The sequence below is a fragment of the Tinamus guttatus genome, unplaced genomic scaffold (assembly GCF_059628265.1).
Source record: "Tinamus guttatus ecotype Peru unplaced genomic scaffold, ASM5962826v1 Tinamus_guttatus_pri_ptg000151l, whole genome shotgun sequence".
Lineage (NCBI taxonomy): Eukaryota > Metazoa > Chordata > Aves > Tinamiformes > Tinamidae > Tinamus > Tinamus guttatus.
In genome coordinates, this window is record NW_028288685.1 from 890,654 (window position 1) to 911,157 (window position 20,504).

The 20,504-nt window shown below is 37.9% G+C and overlaps 1 protein-coding gene across 1 annotated transcript in view; it reads left to right on the forward strand.

Annotated features, from left to right (window-relative positions):
* The window catches only part of ADCY1 (adenylate cyclase 1), a 132,603-nt gene that overhangs the window by 47,608 nt on the left and 64,491 nt on the right, over positions 1-20,504 (forward strand). The window contains exons 3-4 of the mRNA XM_088522388.1: positions 8,788-8,906; positions 16,231-16,342. Coding sequence (XP_088378514.1) covers positions 8,788-8,906; positions 16,231-16,342 — 231 coding nt within the window. The remainder of the gene's footprint in view (positions 1-8,787; positions 8,907-16,230; positions 16,343-20,504) is intronic.

Consider the following 20,504-nt stretch of genomic DNA (forward strand, 5'->3'; position numbering starts at 1 on the left):
TGTCCTTAGTGTTCCTCCAGCTTTTAACCCATTCTGCTTCCTTGATGGTACAGCGTTTATGCTCCAGCATTGAGAAAAGGTCTATAGATGGCTGAGTCCTTTCTCCCAATTCTTCCCTCCTGTCCCACCTCCCAGCAAGGTGCCAGAGCACAGCAGGTTCACCATGAATATCTATATGTAATTGTTGAACATCCTTGAATTCTGGTACAGAAGTGTGGGAAGAAGGGTGATATTATCATAACCATGGGACAGAGAAAAAGCAGAGGGTGCTGCAGTCCCAGCATCATCCTGAGCATTAGGATCTACAAGGTTCTTCCAAGAAAGAAAGAAATCATAGCTGAAGACTGTAGGTTTACAGAGGGCAGAAGAGGAGAAGGTGTCTACCTTGCTGGGCATTGAACTCGGTGACCTTGGCTTGCTGAGAAACATAAAAGTGCCAGCTCCAACTGTTCAGTGTTATGTTGGTAGAAGAGATCAAGACATAGCTATGGGTTGTAAAAAGAGAAATACTTTAACTGGACAGCAAACTTAGCATAGCATGAGTTAGCCAGATAAATGTTTTCTGCTCCTCCATTTATCCTGAAAGTGAGTAGCATCAATCAAATTGCTGCTAGTAATGCTGTCTTCTAAGCAACTTCAAGAGAAAGGCAGAAATGGATATAGTGATAAGATTATTGTACAAATCCTGTTCGTGATGCAATGCTTTGTTCTGTGCAGTGGTTCAGTCAATAGCACGCTTGAACTCACGTGTATCTTGACTGAATACCTGTCTAGTATTACAACAGCACTTTCTCTCTGGTCATGACTTTGGCACATCAGTGGTGTTCTTTCTGTTCATTTTTAAGGTGTCCATTCATTTGAAACAAAAAATCCTTCTCATAAATGATTTTTAAGTTATGTTTTAAGTTTTGTTTTGTTTTGTTATGTTTCTACTCAATACTTATACATACTGTGAGAGCTAATATAAGGGGATCATTGAACTGAAACCTACTCTGCAAAAGAGTAGGCAAAATATTTACCTTTCCACAGAGGGAGATTTAGAACCGCATACTTGGCAGCTGTTCTGTGCTAAAAATGTTTCATCTTCACTGATGTACACTCAAGAACCTGCTCTTGAAAAACCCACTGAAACAAATTTATTAAACTGGCATTTAATAAATAAGGTAAATTTCAAGATCCCCATTTGAAATGGGGCTTTACTAGAGATGCTTTTAAAGATGCACATATTTTTATTCTTCATATACCCACTGAACTTCTCTGATGATGGACTGCATGATTGATAGGGTGTCTTTACAGAGCTGTACATCACTTGCACAAAGAATTATAGAAACTTTACCTCATAACTTACGTCACTGTATCCTCAAAAGAAGAGCCCTGAGCTAGACTATGTTCAGAATTTGTGTTTCAAGCAATATGATTCCATAATTTCTGATTGTTTCAGCATCAGTTTTTGCACCCATGGAAGTTGTCAGATCTCCAACATGTACCATCTAGAGTGCATCTCCAGTGTGCTTCCGGAAACAAGTTGAGCTTTAACCAGATTACGGGCAAGGCACAAGCTGACAAGGATCAGATCTGTGGGAAAGCTCTCACAGTGGATTATGGAGTGTTTTGATGTTCTCATTCTCTGAAAACTTCATCTGTTTAAGCAGAGTTCCCTTCTGTGAGGGAGAGAGGAAATGCTCTTTGGTCATAGTGGGTCTCTCTTTCTGTGAAATACAAAGATGATGCAGGAGCTGAGCCAGTAAAGAACCTCTGTCGCAGCTTACCTAAGGGCTGCCAGATCCTCCTCCATTTCATCTCTTCTCCTTCACTATGTTCCCTGCAAAAATGCAGAAATGCCAATTCCCAGCCCCTGACCCTCTGCCTTATCTTCTTTTCCTCCATCAATTTCTGCCTTTATGGAGCAGAAGAGAAAAAAGTGATGTGAAAGGCAGCATTCCACATTTAGTTTCAAGGTGTCTCTTCAGAAGAAATATCACTACAGCAGGGGAACTTGGACTCGAGAAATAGCTACTTCTGCTGTCTCTAGGAATGCAATGGAGAGAGGCTTTCTTTCCAGCCAAGCAGGGTTTCACTGCAAGTTATTTCCTTTAGAGAATATGTGCACTTGCATGCCCTATAATGAAGCCAATAAAGATGCCTTAATGATAAAATCTCTATTTTGCTATGTGAATTTAGCATCTCCTCCCTCCCCTTTGCTTCCAGCAGAATTTTGATTAACTGAATGGAAATTCATCCCTTTCCTGTCAAGTTCCCTGTGACCATTTGATGGATACATTGAACCTTGCCAGTTAGGTTTCAGAGAGGGAGAATGCAAAGGATGTAGGGTGAAAGTAGAAAGATAAGTGGTAGGCTGACACTACAGTCATTTATTCACTGTAAATTTATACCTTGTGTTAACTGTTGGCTGGCCTTTCGGAGGATTAATCCATACTGATATATTTCTAGAGGCTTCTGATTTACTGTGCATGAAGGCAATTAGATAAGCTAGCCATGCTTTTTAGCCTTTTGGTTTCCATGTTTGCCCTCCTAGTCTTTCTCCACTGTAGTTCCTCTTTGAGCATGATTAGAGGAGCTGATCTCAAAAGCATATGTATTATCCTGTTAGTGATCTTCCTCTCAGTACATCCTAGAATCACATTTGCCCTTTTAGGGTAATATCACATAAATATTCCATAGCCATTCAGTGCTCTGTTGGTTTGTGGGCCTTTTTTGCCTTCAGAGATTTCTACCCCTCACTCTGAGCTGGTTTTTGTAGATGACATCTAAAATGCAACTGCTGTTGAATTTTGCTTATTCCGTAACTTGCATGCTCTCCTGTGTACTTTTTACCTTCAAAAAACTTTACGCTCTCTGTGCGCCCACTCTCCAGCTCAGTATTTCTGCCCTTGATGCTGCCCGTTGTCCTCTCTGAACAAGACTTAGCAAAGACTTCAGGTCTCTCCTAATCCCTACCTTCTCAGTTATAGTAATTTTCTATGTGGAACCATGTTAGTATATTATCAAATAGTATGTTTAATATTACCAAAAAAAAAAAAAAAGGAAGAGTTAACCATATTTCAGACTAGTAATTTCAGAGTAATTTACTAGTATTTTTTATTTTATCCACTATCTCAGTATTGAAAACCTGTGCTCTAAGAATGAAACGTTTCAACTTTTCAAGAACTCTCAAGAATGTTCTAAAATACTGCCATCTTGTGGCTGCCTGAGAAAAAATCCCTGTCTTTAATTGTGTACTTTTTTTATTCTTCTTATTTGGGAGACGGGGCAGTATTTCAATTTTGGAGCATGGTTTAATTTAAAATAATGCATGAATAAAATCTGCTGTCTTTGCCAACCTACAGTAGGTAGAGATGAATCACAGTAGATGCAGTAGACTTTACTGTCCTTCTCTCTTTTTTTCTTTTATTTTCCTTCCATGGAATTAAAATATCTGTGCAGTGGTATATAGGCATGACAGTTTCCACTAAAATCACTAAAAGTATGGAAGAGTGAACTTATTAAGGTATAACAAGACAGCAATGATAATACTTAGGATGTACTTTGGAGTCTCTGCTGATGAAGTAGAAAGGGAATTTCATATTTATAGAAAAGTTGACTTTGAAACACTTTTATTAGATTTATATGTATGTCTCATGGTTGTCTTCTCCAGGGGTAAGGGGGGAAGATATATCTTAGTATGGTGTCCTTTTGCACCGTACTTGCCTTCTATTGTTGACTATACAATTGTTGGGTAGGACTTGATGGTTTGTATTGTAAAAGTCCCAACAGAATAGATCGTCAAAATGGTCCTTTCTTATCTGTTGTCTTTTACTAATTGTCACCATAGATAGAGTGTAATCACAATAAACAATATTTGTATTTTATCATCCAGAAAACAAAGATGTCCAGCCTGCTTTTTGCTAGGTATGTGTTTGTTTATTTTTCAGTCCCAGAAAATGCAGAAGATAGAAGACCATGGACATGCATTCCTGAATTGGTTGGCTTAGAGCCAGGGAGCATAAGGAGAGGTTGATAGTTGAGAGGTTGTAGTGCCATTCAGACTATACTTCCTTCACCAGTAGAAGCTTGGGCATCTTTAGGTCGCACTTGAGCATACTTCATGAGGACGAGGTGTCTGCTGAGTGAGAATGGGAAAGAGAGGAAAGAAGATTGTCTAGGAACATTAAGACGTTTTACTGCATTTAAGAATTCTTCTGATGAGGGGATAAGATTTACAGCTTGTTTAAAGGGATTTCAACATTTGTCACAGTTATAATCCATACATACATTGAAATAAATCACTTCAACAGTAATAGAGTGTGATACTAGGCTGTTTGGGGAGCTGCATAAAATGATTATAAATCAAGGTAGAAAGGACTTTGGGAAAGTTATGAGTGGTTGGAGAAAGCAGTAAAATGAGAACTTTCATGGCAACAGTGTTCAAAATGACGCTGTATCTCCTCTGACGGGAAAAGAAACGAATGAGGAACATGTAAGAGGAGAGTAGGGCTGTGGTTGGGAAAGGGATAGAGATGGGATAGGGAGGTGTACAGAGGAGCTTTCGGCTCTGAGCTTCAGCTTTGAGCTCTGAGCTTTGCTTCAGTGTTGAGCAAAATTAGAGTTTTGTAAGGTGGTAAGATGGGTTCAGTACCTTTACAGAAGCCATGGATACCCTCTTCTCCTCATGTTGGTACTGTGCCCCCTTTGCAGCATATTTCAGCCTAACAGAAACAGGGGTTGGAAGGGCCGCCTGAAGGTGATCGAGTCCAACCTCCCTCATAGCAGGATTGCCTTCAACACTAGATCTGGTCAACCGTTGCTGTGTCTAGTTAACTCTGGAATGAATAACTGCAGAACCAGTTGTTGAAGACTCTTTTCCTTAAGTCCATCCCAAAGTGAGAAATGCAGTGCGGAAGTCTGCAATTGCAATTAGGATTGAGAATGTTTTTTAAAAAATAGTAACTTAGGGTCTTTTTGATCATTAACTATGAGAAGAAAAAGAAATAATGGTACTAGCTGTTGAAAACTGCCAGTGCAGCACCAGAGAACTTCTTATTGGCTTAATATGCACATTTGGACATGATGCAGAGTCAAATGTATGTCTTTATTTCTTATCTCTAGAAATGCTTCATTGATGTGGGAGAATGAAATATAGACGTTCTTCTAAACTGAGTGTTCTCATAAGAATTAGATTGGTCTTCGTTAATGGTGCAGAAATCTTCATTAACGGGCATAAGACAGTTGGCAGAGACTGCCCAGTCTGGCATTCCAGATGGCAATTTACAATACAAGTTTGGAAGAAAAAAAAAAAAAAACTCTTTGAATGAAGGTAATATAGGTCCTCATCTGTCATTTCCTTTATCTAAGTGAGATTTGTGCAGGGAAAGCAAGATTCTCAGCAGGCAGTAATGGTCTCTGAAAAGAATCAGGATATGAGTTGACTTCACGTCATGTTAATGCTGAGTGGAAATTTAATGCAGAACAAGGGAGTACAAATTCCTGGAATAGCAGAAACTGATCATGGGGCCAAGATTTCATCCTTTAACAAGAAAGCTTTAATAAATTTCAACAACATTATAGATCAGAGAGAAAGGTGAAAACATGGAGCCATTTGTATCTTTCTGCTAGCTCCTGTGCTTTTGATTCAAAAAAGGAATATGCTACATGTTGACGCACCACCAAGACAAGTTCATACCACTAAAAAGGCAGCCTTCAGCATGAGTATTGTTTTAGCCTAGTCAAAGTTGTGGCTAATTGATTAGTGCTTCCTATCTGCCTCCCTTTTTCTTTTTTTTTCTGTCATTAGCCATCGCTGTCAGATTGCAGTGGTCACTCAAGCATGAATGTCACCACAAATTTGACTGGTCTTCTGCTGTGCTCTCTTGTTCTACTCCGTGCTCTATGCAGTTGTGCCCATCTAGGCTTCCTTTTGCTTTGTTTTTCACATTACTTTTTGAAGTGGATCAGCCTTGCAGAAGCAAGTGAGAAAAAAAAATCAGACAATAGTGATAGGACTTGTTGAACAGAGATACAAACAGAGCCATTTCCCAAACCTCCTGACTGTCTTTGGTATATATGTTTTCATTCTTACAGCTCCAAATCTCTAAGTCCTTAATCATTCCATAGGGTGACCTGGAAGATAACACCATTTTGCTTGACAGATGAGATTTTGCTAAAATATTTTTTTTCTTATTTTTCTATATTCTCTCTATATGTATGTTTTTAAGAGAGTGACATGCTGATGCTCTTTCATTCTTTTTTTTTTTTTTCACTGCCTCAATAATTTCCACTGGGGGATTGTTTCCTATATTTGCCAGACTCTCTTCCAGTGATAAATCTTTACAACCACACCACTACTTCCCTGCTTGACCTGACCTGAGAAGTCAGCCATGATGGCCCTTTGATAGAGTCCTAATTGAGTCTACTCATGCGATGAGTTTAGAACACAAATCCTCTTGGTAAAGACTGACCAGTTTTTCCTCACTAATCCATCACTTTCTTTTTATCTCTAGTTTGTTGTAAATCACCATATAACATGAAAAAGCAAACCACAATTTGAAACAGGATTTTTATAAGCTCCCTTCACATCTTGTAGCAGCCATGCACACATGTGTGGGAAATACCAATTCTGTAGCCTTAACAGCAGAATGCTTCAAGTTTTGGAGCTGTAAGACAACACAGCTCTCTGATGCTGCTTCCAGAACTATGGTTAGCTTAATTTCCCTGTCCTCTCTGCTGACCTTAATTGGGAGTTTTATTCACCTCTTTACTGTGTGCGTATAGGCCAAAGAAGTGCTCATCAGTCAGCGCTGGTCTCTAGCAGTCTGTCTGAACCTGTTCATATAATATTTGCATGATTGCTGTCTGTATGTTTTAACGTAGCTTGCTAGGAAAAAGAAGCTGAAACAGCGCTCCCTCCCTGTAGCAGCTTTGAAATTTACATGCCTGTCCCAGCAGAAAGGCAAAGATCTTTTTTAATATCCTCACTGAGAGAAACTATAGCAAGCATTTAGTCCTTATCAGACATCAGAGAATTGATATCCAGGATAATATTTCTGAAATTCCAATATCACCTGGAGTTTATACCACCTTAAGCACCAGAGAATTTAATCCTCAGACAAGACTTCTCTCTCTTGTACGGATTCTCTGTTGCCTGATAAGGGGCCAGCTCATACTACAGATTCAATATAACTGAGTCAAAAAACTGTTAATCAACTGCAAGATAACAAGTACATAGGAAGAAGACCTTCATAAGTTCCACTCCTGACAGAATTATTCCTTTTGGGTTTTAATCAACATCATATATTTCTGTTGCAGAGAGAGGTATGCCTTATACTTAATATAACAACTGTAGCAATTTACCATTTCCCACTGAGATCTGAGACCATTTCGTTAACTTGTAATGGACTTATACATAAGCTGTCCACAAATATTTAATTCCATCATGGTATTTGCCATGTTCTTAGTATGCATGGGAGAACAGAAGGAAAGAGATTTAATGAAAGTGAATGAACTTCAACCTTGAGTCTAAGTGTACTGCCTTGGCATATTAAGGCACTTTAATGTGAAATAAGTACATTTCTGCAAAATTTAACTAATTTATCTGTGAGGTAAATATTCAATGTGTTAACTGTGTAAACGAGAACTGTAAAATGAGAAACCGCCTGAGTAGTCTAGCATGATTTTGCATTTGTGGCCAGTGAGCACGTGCATGTGATTAATAGAGTTTATCCATGCAATACCTCTCTTCTATTAATTGTTGCTCTTTATTTATTTACTGTCATTCAAATAAGAGGAGGATGCAGTCTGGCCAAGATCTGCATTCCTCTGATTTCTTCTCACTGCCATTCCTTTGCACCAGGTCAGACACCATAACGTGAGCTCCTCCAGTGTGCTGCCGTGGCTGAGGCTAGGAAACCTGAATGATACACTTGGAATTGCACACAAGAACAAAAATAGGCTTACAGCATTTTAAATGGCAAGTGTTTTCTGTGTGAGAACAGAGCATTAGTAGGTATGCGAGTACAGTGCCTGCTACAGGCTTTCCAAGTACCTGTGAACGGTCCAGAATATGTGGAATAACTACATGAGCCTTTATAGTTAGTACTGACCAGATTCAAAATGCTTCAGGCATTCTATTCTAAGAGGATCCATCACAACTGCTATTTTTTTTTTTTGTGGATATAGCAAGCAGAGATGATTTTAACCAGGATTTTTTGCTAATATATTATCTTACTGAGCTTCCTTGAACAGGCATTTCTTTGTTGGGTAATGCACCATTAAAATTGTACCTTTATTACTGTTCTGCTGATTCAGACTGTGTGGATAAATCTATCATCCATTCTCACTGCTTAATAACCAGCTATCACAGTCTCTGTAATCTAACACTTTCATTAGACTCCCAAGTAGTACACAAAAGGATAGCAAATGATCCTGGAAATTCTTTCACAGATAGATAAATGGTACTAATGATAAAATAAGTTATTAGCACTGTAATGTTAATGATAATTAGGGACCATTACCTGCTCTTGAAGCTGGCTCTTCCCTTTCTCCATAGGTCTGACTGTCTTCTATCTGTCCATCTGTCTTTCTCAGAAGAATTAAAAAAGACACCCACACAGGCTGCAGAGATTTGAGGGAAACTGTTTGTATTGTTTATGGAGCTTTTTAAGTTCCATAAGTTTAAGCTGTCAGGAAGCAGGCTAGATTAGGAAAAGTTTGTCCGGTTTACTAGCTCAAAACTGTTGAGTAATGGGGAATACATTATACCACGAAACTAATGTTATTTACATTTTCTTTTAGGAACGTCTCTTGATGAGTCTTTTGCCCAGGAATGTTGCAATGGAAATGAAGGAAGATTTCCTGAAACCTCCTGAAAGGATTTTCCACAAGATTTACATTCAAAGACATGACAATGTTAGGTAGGATTGATGTAGCCCATGAAATAATTTTTAAAAGAGAGCATTTAATACAAATAGAGTGACATGCAGGTGCAATCAGAGGTTTGAGTATAAAAAGCAAGCACTACAGTACAAATTTGTTGTGTGGGAGCTGGCAGAGAATAGGCCCACTAAACAGACTGAATAATCTTTTCAGAAGATAATGTTGAATCAATAAATAGCTTAGAATAGTGATGCTGAGAGCAGGACACCTTTTTCAAATAGGTAGTCGTTCCATGTACTATGTTATATTCCTGGTGAATAGGAATATTTATGTTGCATGTTCAACACATTTATGCTTTCCTGAAAATAAGACAGATTATTTTTAGTACTTTTTTTTTGCAGTGTAATAGCATGAACGGGAAGGAAGAAAGTGTGGTGTAAACTTTGGAAAAAATACATCAGTGCCCATCATATCAGCATTCCTCCTCAGGGGTTGTTGACTGGGGTCTGCTTCTTGCTCAGTGACAGACCATTCAGCAAGTGGCCCCATGCACATTGGTAATAGAGTAGAATGTATTCTTCTCATCTTTAACACCCATATTCTGAATGAGCTGTAAGCATACAACCCCATGAAGCTCATGGTGTATAACTACATTAGCAGTGATAATGACAGTCTTTGGTAACTCTTAATAAGCAAGATATGTTCCCTACCTACTGAGGGAATTGGAAACAACTTCACATCCTCTGTAATGGAAATTCAGTGCCATGCTAGGCAGACATAAGAGACCGTTCCCCTATTCAAGACTTGCCCTGGTTATACCAAGCATTCCGCAACACAGTATTATTAAAACAAACCAACCAAACAAACAAACAAAAAAAAACCCCAGCTTGTTAGCTCTGAGTTTCCAGAGCTTCTAATCCCAAAGCTACATAGTGGAAATTGGAAAACCTTCTCCACTTAATTGTGGTATTGTATGTGGCTTACTGGGTTGTGCTAAATTGGTGTGAATATCTGAGGTTATGCATCCTTTCTGCATAAAGAGTGTGTAGTAGGAGCTGTTCATCAGTCATTGTAGAGGAAGTTGTTATATATTTTGATTCTAGGCACTGTTTTTTTTTTTCAAGCCTTTATTGAAAAAGTTCTCTCTTCAGAAAGCTGGATTATTTATTAGAGATTAGAGCTAGAGATTCATTAAGAAGTGGGAAATATTCCAGAATCGGAGAGAAAGAAGGAAGTCTTCTTCTAGGAGGTATTTTGTAGCAAACTTTTAAGTGTTTTGAAATGACACAAACTTGAAATTTATTTGTAAGAAGTAACTTCTTAAGACTATTATGAATGTTTGAAGATGTTTTGGAATAATTTATTGTAAGATCATTTAGTGATATTGGCAATGAAAGCCATTTAAGTATAAAATACTGTTAATCAAAAATCTGGATAGCTTTCTGTCAGAAATAAGCTATTTTTCCAATAAACACAGAAAGGCAACTACTGCAAAATTGTTTTTAAAAATCAGTGTTTTCGCTGAGGAGTAAGCTAGTATCTAGAAATCAATACGCTAAAAAAGTGCTTAAAAATAATAATCAAATAAAAGCTAAAATATTGTTATACAAAATAAGAAGTTATTTTAGCATGATTTTGCCAAGTAAGAGTGGTAGGATGTTTCAGAAAAGAGTGTTGTAGTTTGAAGCAGGGGCAAATTTGGTAAGAGATGAATCCCCTTGCATTCCAGCTGATTCTCAAAGGTTAGAGGGACTGGAAGTGTTGGACTCATCTCTTAACAGTGATACCAAATACTGTGGTAACTATAGGCCCAACCCTCACAATACCGGATTCATGAAGGTCTGATCACCTTCAACGCATCAAATCAAGTTCACAAATAGTATGATCAACTATAGGCCCATCTCATGAACAGTTTGTTTACTGTAAGTCTGAGCGCCTTCAAAACAATAATTCGAGTTCACAAACAATATGATTTATTCAAATGGAACATTTAGAAAGCCGGTTTTGTATGTCTATACAGGAAATTATCTACTACCATGTGGGGTTATTAGCTAGTGCCTAGTGTATCAATACACATTTAATCACTCACCCAAGAAGATAGGGGAGGGCTTTCAAACTCCTGACCAGTCTCCTCCTGACCTGAGGAGAGGAAAGGGGTTCAGCCCATTGACTGATACAGAAGTTATAATGGAGTCTTCCCTCTTCCTTCTTCCTACTATTTCCCTCCTTAGTTCACCTTTTATGTGTTTTCTTTTACATTTAGGTGGAGCTTGAGTGACTCTAGTTATACTTACTTTCATTATTGATTGCTTTAAAAAGTCTTTTGAGGCAATTAAAAATCTAAAGAGCCTGCTCAGTGAGAAGTGGTTGTTCCTTGGAGGTGGACAACTTTTGGTTATTGGTAAAAGTTTGAGCAAAGTCCATTGGAAGGAACTGATCTGCCACCGTTGTTGGCCCAGCATCAGACATCTTAGTGTACTATGCACCTTATCAGCTGCATTGTACCACCAGGTTGCCACCTCCACAGGGAGTACAACAGAGTTTAGCCATGGTGTCTTTACTCTGCTCCACCCTCCATTCACTCAACAGCTCCATGGCACCTTCAGATTACCACCTCCACAGGAAAGCCAACAAAGTTTGGCCAAGATGTTTCCATTTTGCTCCACGCTTCGTTTACTCTTATTAGTATGTGTTTGGAGGGCAGATTGTGTTGCCGAGGTAATCATGGAGAAGTAGATTCCATACATATCAACCATCCTGGAATTGGTAACTGTCTCTAACCTCAAGCCTCTGTAATGCCATTATTTCTGCTAGGCCCTAGTTTTTCTCCAATTTCGTCTTCTCGAGCAATTTTCGCAAAAAGAGCCTCACAAATTTAGTGTAAAAAATGGGCTTTAGCCCTGCTCTGAATGCTCCAAGAACAACCCAAGAGTATCTGTGCTCACACACTGCTGTTATTCGTGGGCAGAAGGTGTTACTGGAACGAGTTATGAGAGTTTTAGGGCAGTGCATGGGTAACCATGGTTATTACTTCAAAATAGACAATGAGTAACAAAAATATGGCTTGTGATAGTGGATCTGTTCCTCTGATCTTCTGCAAGGAAGCAAACAGAAATAGGAGCAGGCAAATCTCCTGCACAGGATAGGGCTGCTCCTACAACACAAACACTTCACTCAGGGATTAAAATCAGATGAACAAAAGTTTGACAAAGCACTGCTCAGTAACTGATTATTTTTCCTCTCTAAGATTTAACTGGAATATTGAGACACTATTGCAGTGCATGTCACTGGGAACTTATCTGCCTAAAAGGCAAAGTAATTTAAGATTTTAACGGATTATCCAAACTACTGACCCTATCAACTTACTAAAATCTTCACGTGAACAGAAACTACAGGCCAAATACTACATATCCCAGAGAACCTAAGGAATACAGTGTTTTTAGTATAGCACCCAAGCAAGAGAGAATGGTAACTTCTCAGGGTCCCCTTGGTTCAGTTGTGGGACCAAGTAATGAGAGTATTGCAGAGTCCCTGGGTAATGAGGCAACACCAGTCTTACTCCCCTAGTAACTACCTAGGCTGGCTGACCATCACATCGTATACCACTTGCGAGGAGAGCTGCTCTTAAATCACATGCAAGTCTCATCATCGAGCAAACAGAAGCAACATTTGTTCATTGTTTTCACTTCTAATTTTCTTTTCTTTCTTTAGTAGTCACAGTTTAACTGAGATTGTCTCATTGTTTTTTAATGAGAGTGTCCCCCAAGGCACAGCTGAGAGTTCTGTGGAATTAAAGAAGGGAAGGTCATATCCCTGAGAAGGCATTAAGAGAACCAAATGCTAACATGTAGCTTGTCATTGTTTTTTGCTATATACTTCAATGCTCTTTTCCTTTAAGAGGACAAATACTTGGCAATCGGAGTGAAGTGCCCCTTTATATACTGTGTAATTGTATGGATTCTTCCATGCCTAAGCAGGGTAGCCCTAGCTCACTCCAAGCTAATCCTTGAGAATGCAGACCTTCATGATGATCAGCAATTAAGTTAAGTAAACCAAGGCTACTTTACTCTTGAATGACCATATGTACATCAGTGTAAATCAATGTGTGTGAGAGATCAACATTAATGTCGCTATTAGAGTTAATTTTATTAACTTTCCTAAGTATACCAATGTAGACCCAGCCTAGGTTTAAAGTATGTTATTTTTGTGTGATAATATACCCAAATTAGAGGAAAGGGAATTTAAATATTGAATTATGTTCTTTTGACAAATAGATAGGGACTTGGACCTTTCAAATATTGCTTGGCCTTGGAAACAGTTCAAGAGTGGGTTATCAGTGCAACCCTGGTATTGTATATCTTATCACGTCTCTCTTTAGTAACCTTATGCATTCCATACCAAGCATTACAATCTGTTCTCACCAAATACAGTTCATTTTACCACCTACTGACAAAGACCTTCCGTACCCTTTATGTTCCAAAAACCTGAGCAGGGAGAAACAGAAAAAAAAAAAAAAAAAGTGTTGCATCAGGTGGGTGTTTTACCACTAGAGTCAGAAACACTTGTCACAGATCAAAGTTCTCTTTTTTTCCCTCCCTTTTTAAGGCATTGTACAAATAAAGAGCAAGTGTAGTTGCTGGCCCCAAACACTTGTAATCCAAGTACTAAAGGAAGAGATAACAGATGGATGCAGACAGGTGAAAGAGTGCAGAAGATAATATCAGTCAGCACGCTGGCTAAAATAAAACAGACTGGCTAATGAGTTTCAATTCCATTTTTAGAACATTAGAGCTCAGTGTGCATCAGATGGACTCTCAGCACTGCCCATCCTCTGTGTGATGATAGAGCAGGCATGCAGGCAGGGACATGTTTTGGGTCTGAGAAGCCCCTGCTCATCCACTGGAGGCTTTTTGCCTTCTCTGCCAATACCGTGATTTTGCTCTTGTGTATCTCAGCCGGCATTCAAAAGAAGTCCAGCAACTGCTATGATTTTAGCATTTTTGGAGGTAGAAGTGAGCAGAATTTCCTCTTAAAAAAGACAGGACTTATCGCATTGCCCTTTCCTTGAACTGTGCCTTGTCCAGCACTTCAGGTATTGCCATAGTTTTATAATATTATATATATACTAAAAAAATCTTATAAAAATAAATATATTAATATTTATTAAAAAAACAAAAAGCTCATGCTAGAGAAGTGTAACAGTGGTCAGTCTTCCTAACCTTTTCCAATAGTTTTACACTGTATAGTATGGTATTACATTTCCTACAAGAATAACCCTGGTCTTGTCTCAGCACACTATAATTACATATTTAACCTTAATTTTTATGTTACATCTTTGGTTTGTATTGTTTTATTGTGTCCTTGTTTTGGACTTCAGTTTGGCACATAAATACCAGTATTCTGAATGAAAAACTGATGACTAATGATTAATAAAGATGCCAGTAAATACTCTCTTAAAATTTTGAATGGATTAGTAAGGAAACTGCACTTACTTCCTGAACTAGTTTTATGTAAAATAACTTTGCTTTTAAATGAATAGTGATGCATGAATACATTTTGTGTACTTTGGTGTACATTATAGTACATGTGAAAATCTTCAAGGAATTGACAAGGATGATATGATATTGACTGATGAATTTTCAGAAAGACCAGTCTAGAGCTTCCAAACAACAAGTATGTCAAACCAGAATGAACTGGGTGACTAGATCCTCACGGGCAAATATGCAGAGCACTTTGTTGGCATTTCTGCTTTTATTGCACTCTGTTAATATCTTTTACCTCCTCCATTACCACCAGGGTGTTTCATGTTCGTGACAGCAGAAGCACAAAATAGTACAATTGAGTAAATGTTGAATATCTTATTTTTAGACGTCTCCTTTCTTTGATGTTTAGATAGAGTAAGAATGAAGTAACTAATTTTGTCATGAAGTGGGGCAGTTTTAATTAGAGTTGTTAAGCATCCTCAAGGAAGAAAAGACTGATGGATTCACCCCAAGATTTAATATGATAGGGTGTATGCTATGCTTGTAGATTAAAGCCATTAAACTTTGGAGGTTTTAGTTTTGTGCTGGGATATGTTAGCTAACTTGCTCGGGTGGAGAAAGGATTTTGGGGTTAATGGGTTAAATGGAATGGCTTTTTGTGGCTTCATGTGAGAGCTCAGACTGGGTGATGGTGGCTGGAAAATAGTAGACTTGTTAGTCCTGCTTTCTTAGCACCATTTATTTTATCTACAGAGTGAAGGCTTGTTGAAGGGGAGTGTGTAGTGTTTAACTTATAGTTCTCAAGCTGTGTTTTACATTATGCCCAGCATACCTAGGCCATGTGGCATGGGACTCTTCATTAGCATTTGCATGAATAAACTTATTTGATGTTTGTAGTCTGGGTGTTGGAGATAAATGTATTAGGTTTCTGCAGCTGGCAGTGGGCCTGTGCCAGTGGATGAAGGAATCTAAATAATTAAAGGGATCATAGCTTCATATGTTCTTCAGTTCCAGGGTCAACACAGGGAATTTTATGTTCTCTACGGCTATGGTATTTCTTTCAAGTATCTTCCAGTATTATCGCAGATGGATAGGGATATATTATTAAAGTAGAATAAACTGTCATATATTAAAACTTGCTGAATGCTGATCAAAGCTGGACACTTAGCTGAACCATGCAGCATGGTGAAAGAATCCTGACCCAGCACTGTGCATGCTAATTCTTGACTTGGGGGCTGTATAGCCACATCACAGAGCTACCATATGCAAGTTATTAAGTCATGTTTTGCAGTGCTTCATAAAGCTCAAGCCAGGTTTGTCAGTCTGACTGTGCAACTGTGCTAGCATAAGCGCCGTGTCTGGGTACTTCCCCAGGACACTGCAAGCTCACGCTGTGGCTGGCAAGGAAATTACTGAGCACTACTTTCCTGATTTAGGTCCAATACTTAATTCTTCCAACTATTTTGCAATTGTTTGCCATTAAGCCTCATAAGGTCTGAATCACATGCTTTATTACTCTTTTCAGTATTTCAGTTAATCTTCTTCTATAAAGAGAAATGTTCTACATTCCTGAAGTACGCAGAGGGTAAACTCTTGAATAAGCTGTTTTACGTTATGTATGATTTAGATGATTCTAGGGGTAATAGAGCAGAGCCCCAGGCCTCTCTTCATGTCAGACCAACAGTCGTCAACACTAAACTCATGCTTAGTTCTCTGCTTTTAATCTTTTTTTTTTCCCCAGGTAGCACTTTATTGGTAGCATTTCAGGACTTGTTTGGGTTTGAGCTCTGGGTTGCATTTGGGCTAGAGAAGAGGACAATGAGAATGCCAAAGTGTCTTCTGTACTGATATCTCTGTGTTTTCTTCCTTTTCTTTATAGCATTTTATTTGCAGATATTGTGGGGTTCACTAGTCTGGCATCACAGTGCACTGCCCAAGAACTGGTAAAGCTGCTGAATGAACTCTTTGGCAAGTTTGATGAATTAGCCACAGTAAGTACAGCATTTTTTTTCACTTCAATTCAAATTTCCTTTGCATATGGTGCATATGTTAGAAATCTGTAATAGATTGATTTAGCCCTGTGCATCATGAATTTCTAAAGTTTCTATTTTTGATTAATATTCTGAAGAGAAGACAAAGCATTTTAAATGTTTAGGAAAGAAACTAACGTTCCTATTTTTAAATATACTTTCTTCCTCCTCCTTGGAGGCTGTCAGTGTTCTTCATTGGTCTTGTTTACACAAAATGGAGAGACTATTTCAATATTTACATTTCTGTCCTACAGGGAAAAAAATAGGATAATAGAAAGTACAATGTAAAACCACTTTCCATGATGATAAAAATGTAGACACTCAAGTTAGCTCTTTACAGAGTGTAGTCCATGTCAAATAAATGATCATAGCTTTTCGGAGAAGAGATTGTAGGCAAAATGGGATCCATATTCCTGATACTTATGTTTTGATCATTTCACTTACACTGTGCCAGGTTCCCAAAGGAAAAAGAAAATGAGAGAAATGTTCCTTCTCTATGACTCCTTTCAGTCTAATGGTACTGCAGAAATACGTACCGTACATAAGCACGAGCATTTGACAAGAAAGGAGAGGAGGTAACTGAATAAATTCACACATCTTATTCCAAATTACATTTAACAATATATTGACTTGGCCAGCCCTGTTAGGACAAAGGGAAACTTAATCAGATCTGTCTTGTTTGCCAGCCTTGTCCTCATGGCCTTCATTGTGGGAAAGTATCACCTCTGCATCAGCTGTGTCCCTCTGCTACACAGCTATCTCCTGTCTGCACAGTGGCTTCAACCACATACAGTATTTCTTCAGATTCCTAACATAAATAGCATCCACATTTCCTCCATCCAAGCTCGCTTCTCCTCGATGTAGCCTTTCACACCAGACTTGAATCCTGTGGATGCTTTGCACCTATGGCACCCTTTCCCTTAGAAAAACAGAAGGTTAAGTGAGGTGCTGAGTAGAGAGGCAATGGAGGCATTTTTGGTATGGATTTGTAACAGACTTGGTCATTAACCTTTCATGACTGGAATGCCTGGCCATGCTCATGTAGAGCACATTCTGGGTTCTAGCCCAGAATAGTTCAGACGTGTTTGATTTTGAAATTAATGGGACTGTCCTGTAGCTGAGCATTGCCAAGAAATGTCTTGAAAAGTTCAAATAGCCACCTTTACTTTCATTTCATTACTGAATTTCATCCTCCAGGTGATAAGAAGTCATCTACCAAGCACATGATGCTAGGGTACCTCACAGGTGCCAGCTCTTGCCACTGGGTTGATTCTTCACAGAGAAGATCAGAGGTGGTGAAGGAGATAAATAAATAAATAAAGAGAAGCCTTAGGTTTCTGTTCAATCTGCATATATTTTCTTTCCAAATCTGCAAATAAATCTGCTTTTCTTTCAGCAACGGGAGAAAGAATGGCTATTTACATATTTACATGTCATTCTAGTTCATACTGTGTGTTCATCAGGGTGTGATCAAGGGCAGAATATAAAAGCTTCTCCTTGTCACGTTCTGCCATAGTAATGGGAGTCGAGTTGTTTTGTCTTCTGCAGTCAGAAGGCACATGCAAAGACCTGTAATTTCTTAGAAGAAAGACTGATCGACTGATTAAAGCAACTTCTAGATGTTCACTATTAGTCGAAGTTATGAAATGGGTTGATTTAGAAATAGGAAGGAGACTCTAAGAAGTCCCAAGAATAATATAATGGTGATGGGTTTGGTCCCTGTGATCTGTGAGTGTGCACACCAAGTGCTGTTGGTTCTTTAGAAGGAATGTCAATTGCAAGTGGCAATTTGTGACAGTCCTTACTAAAATAATTGTGCCGCCTTACAACCGTACTGCCTAAAAATATCCCTGTCACCACTGTGGGGAGTACAATAACAGGAGCAAGGAAGTGAAATACAGCATATATTTATTGGTAATCTCATGAAAACAGTCTTGGCGTTTTTTGGCATTGACACATTGGAAGATGTTGTTTTAGAAGCAAATTTCCTCTCCATTGATGTAGAAGAATTAAAATCCTTTAGCAATCACTTTTTACACAATTTTGGCTCTACGTGGTTTGTATCACTGCCTTCTCACCTCCTTTTCTTTCTTTCTTTTTTTTTTTTTTTTTCAGTTCTCCTGATCTTGCGATTCAGGATCAAAATAGTTAATCTCTTCTTTTTGGCAGCATAGCTCTGAATTTGGCCAGAACTCAGAACATGGAATTGCCCCTCAGAGCTGGGAAAAATTAATCTTAAAGAAGTTTGTCCTTTAGGTATTTAGAAACTGGCTTATGCTTTAAAGCATTTAGATTTTTCTTTTTTTCCTATATGCTGTTTGTCTGATTTTTTTTTTGTAAGGTAGTTAGCTTTGCTGTGTTTAAATGTAGGTGTAACTACTGCTTTCTAAAAATTATATTAGTTTCAATTATAGTTATAGTTTGTGTATTGCCTAAAGGCAAATCTTAGGCTTTAAATCATTGTCTTGCAACTCCTTTGAAAAATTGCTTGTTAACAGAGAGCAAAGAGAATTCCTAATCTACTTACTCCACAGTAGGAATTATTTTCTACATCTTTAGCATGTCCCTCCTTTTTGACTCTTCTCTAGGAAAAAAAAAAATGTTCTTCAAGCATTCATCTTGTACAAGCTATTTTAGACTGTAAATTATTAAGCCTTTGAACTCTGTTGAGCCCATTTAAAACTTTTTGAACCTATATATGTTTGAGAGATGGTAAGTATATTGCAGGCTACCTGAGCACTGAAGCACTTGTAATGTATTTACGGTATTTAGGCACCCGAATTTTCTATATGCGTTTTGGATATGTTAGCTCATTCCACAAAAATTTCTTGGGACTGCAAACAGCTATATGAAGTTACCTTCCTTCCTCAGTACAGAGAACTCATTTAAAAGAGAATCTTAGAAGGCACACAAATAGTGCACATAGTGCAATAATAGTGCACAATAGATAAGGGTAATTTTGCATTAGTTTCTGTCGGATTTTATCTGCTGTTCATTTCATTCAGTTCAGGTTGCTGCTTCTGAAGTTTCTATCTCTCTTTTTTTTTTTTTTCCTCCAGTGTGGGTTAAAGAAAGCATTTTTGTGCAATCTTCAATTTTGCTCAAGTGGTCATTCTTCTTTACAATCTGTCAATAAATGCTTTATGAAATTGTCTTCATGTGGAGTTTTCAGGGACCTTATAGTTAATCTTCAACAATATGCCTAAAGGTAACAATGGCTAGTGGTCATTTGTTTTCTCTACGTTACCCCTTACTAGTCTATGGTAGTAGTATGCTTTTCCATTGGAAAAACAGGTTAATCAGTAATTAATAAGCAGCTATAAATAATAAGGCAGTAAGTAATAAGCAATAATTTATACTCTGACATTTAAATCATTTTCAGAAACGTATCTTAAGAGGCTAGGCGACATATAAAAACATATTAATTTGTTTACGGTTTTTATTGAACTTTTAAAGTATTTAAACAGGGAAAAGAAGTTCTATTTTTTAATATTAAGAGAATGATATCACTGTATCTCTTGAACATTTTAATTTTAATTAGATCCTCAGTGTTGTTTTAGTGCAAACTGGAGAGGTTTAATTTTGTGTGAGTTCTAGATGATTCTTAAATCCTACTGAAAAATAGATTCAAACTTGTCATTCTTCAGCTTACTTGTAACAGTGACAAATTTTAATAAGAAATATAATCATTTGCATTATAATCTTTTTACATTTCTGAGGAACTCTTGGATATATGACATGTAGGCTGGGTGATTTGTTTATTTAATGAGCTACATATTTCAATGTATTATCTCTTGATGCTTGTACAGTAGCATGGATTTACTGTGAATGAGGGAGGTTTTGTTTTTCAAGGGTACAGTTATCCAAATAACTTTGGTCAGAATTTCTATGGTCAAAGCACTGTCATGGTCACAGCTGCATTATCATTGGATGGGCAGAAAGACCCCAAATATTTTAACTATGATAAGTCATGTTAATAGAAAAGAAGAAGCATTTCCAGATCATCTTGCATGATAAAGCTGAATGCAAAGAAACAAGCACTCATTTCACAAAAATTTTGATCTTTTTTAGTTCTTCTTTTCCCTGGCAGATTTCCTCACATACTTCCTGCGTCTGACCTACA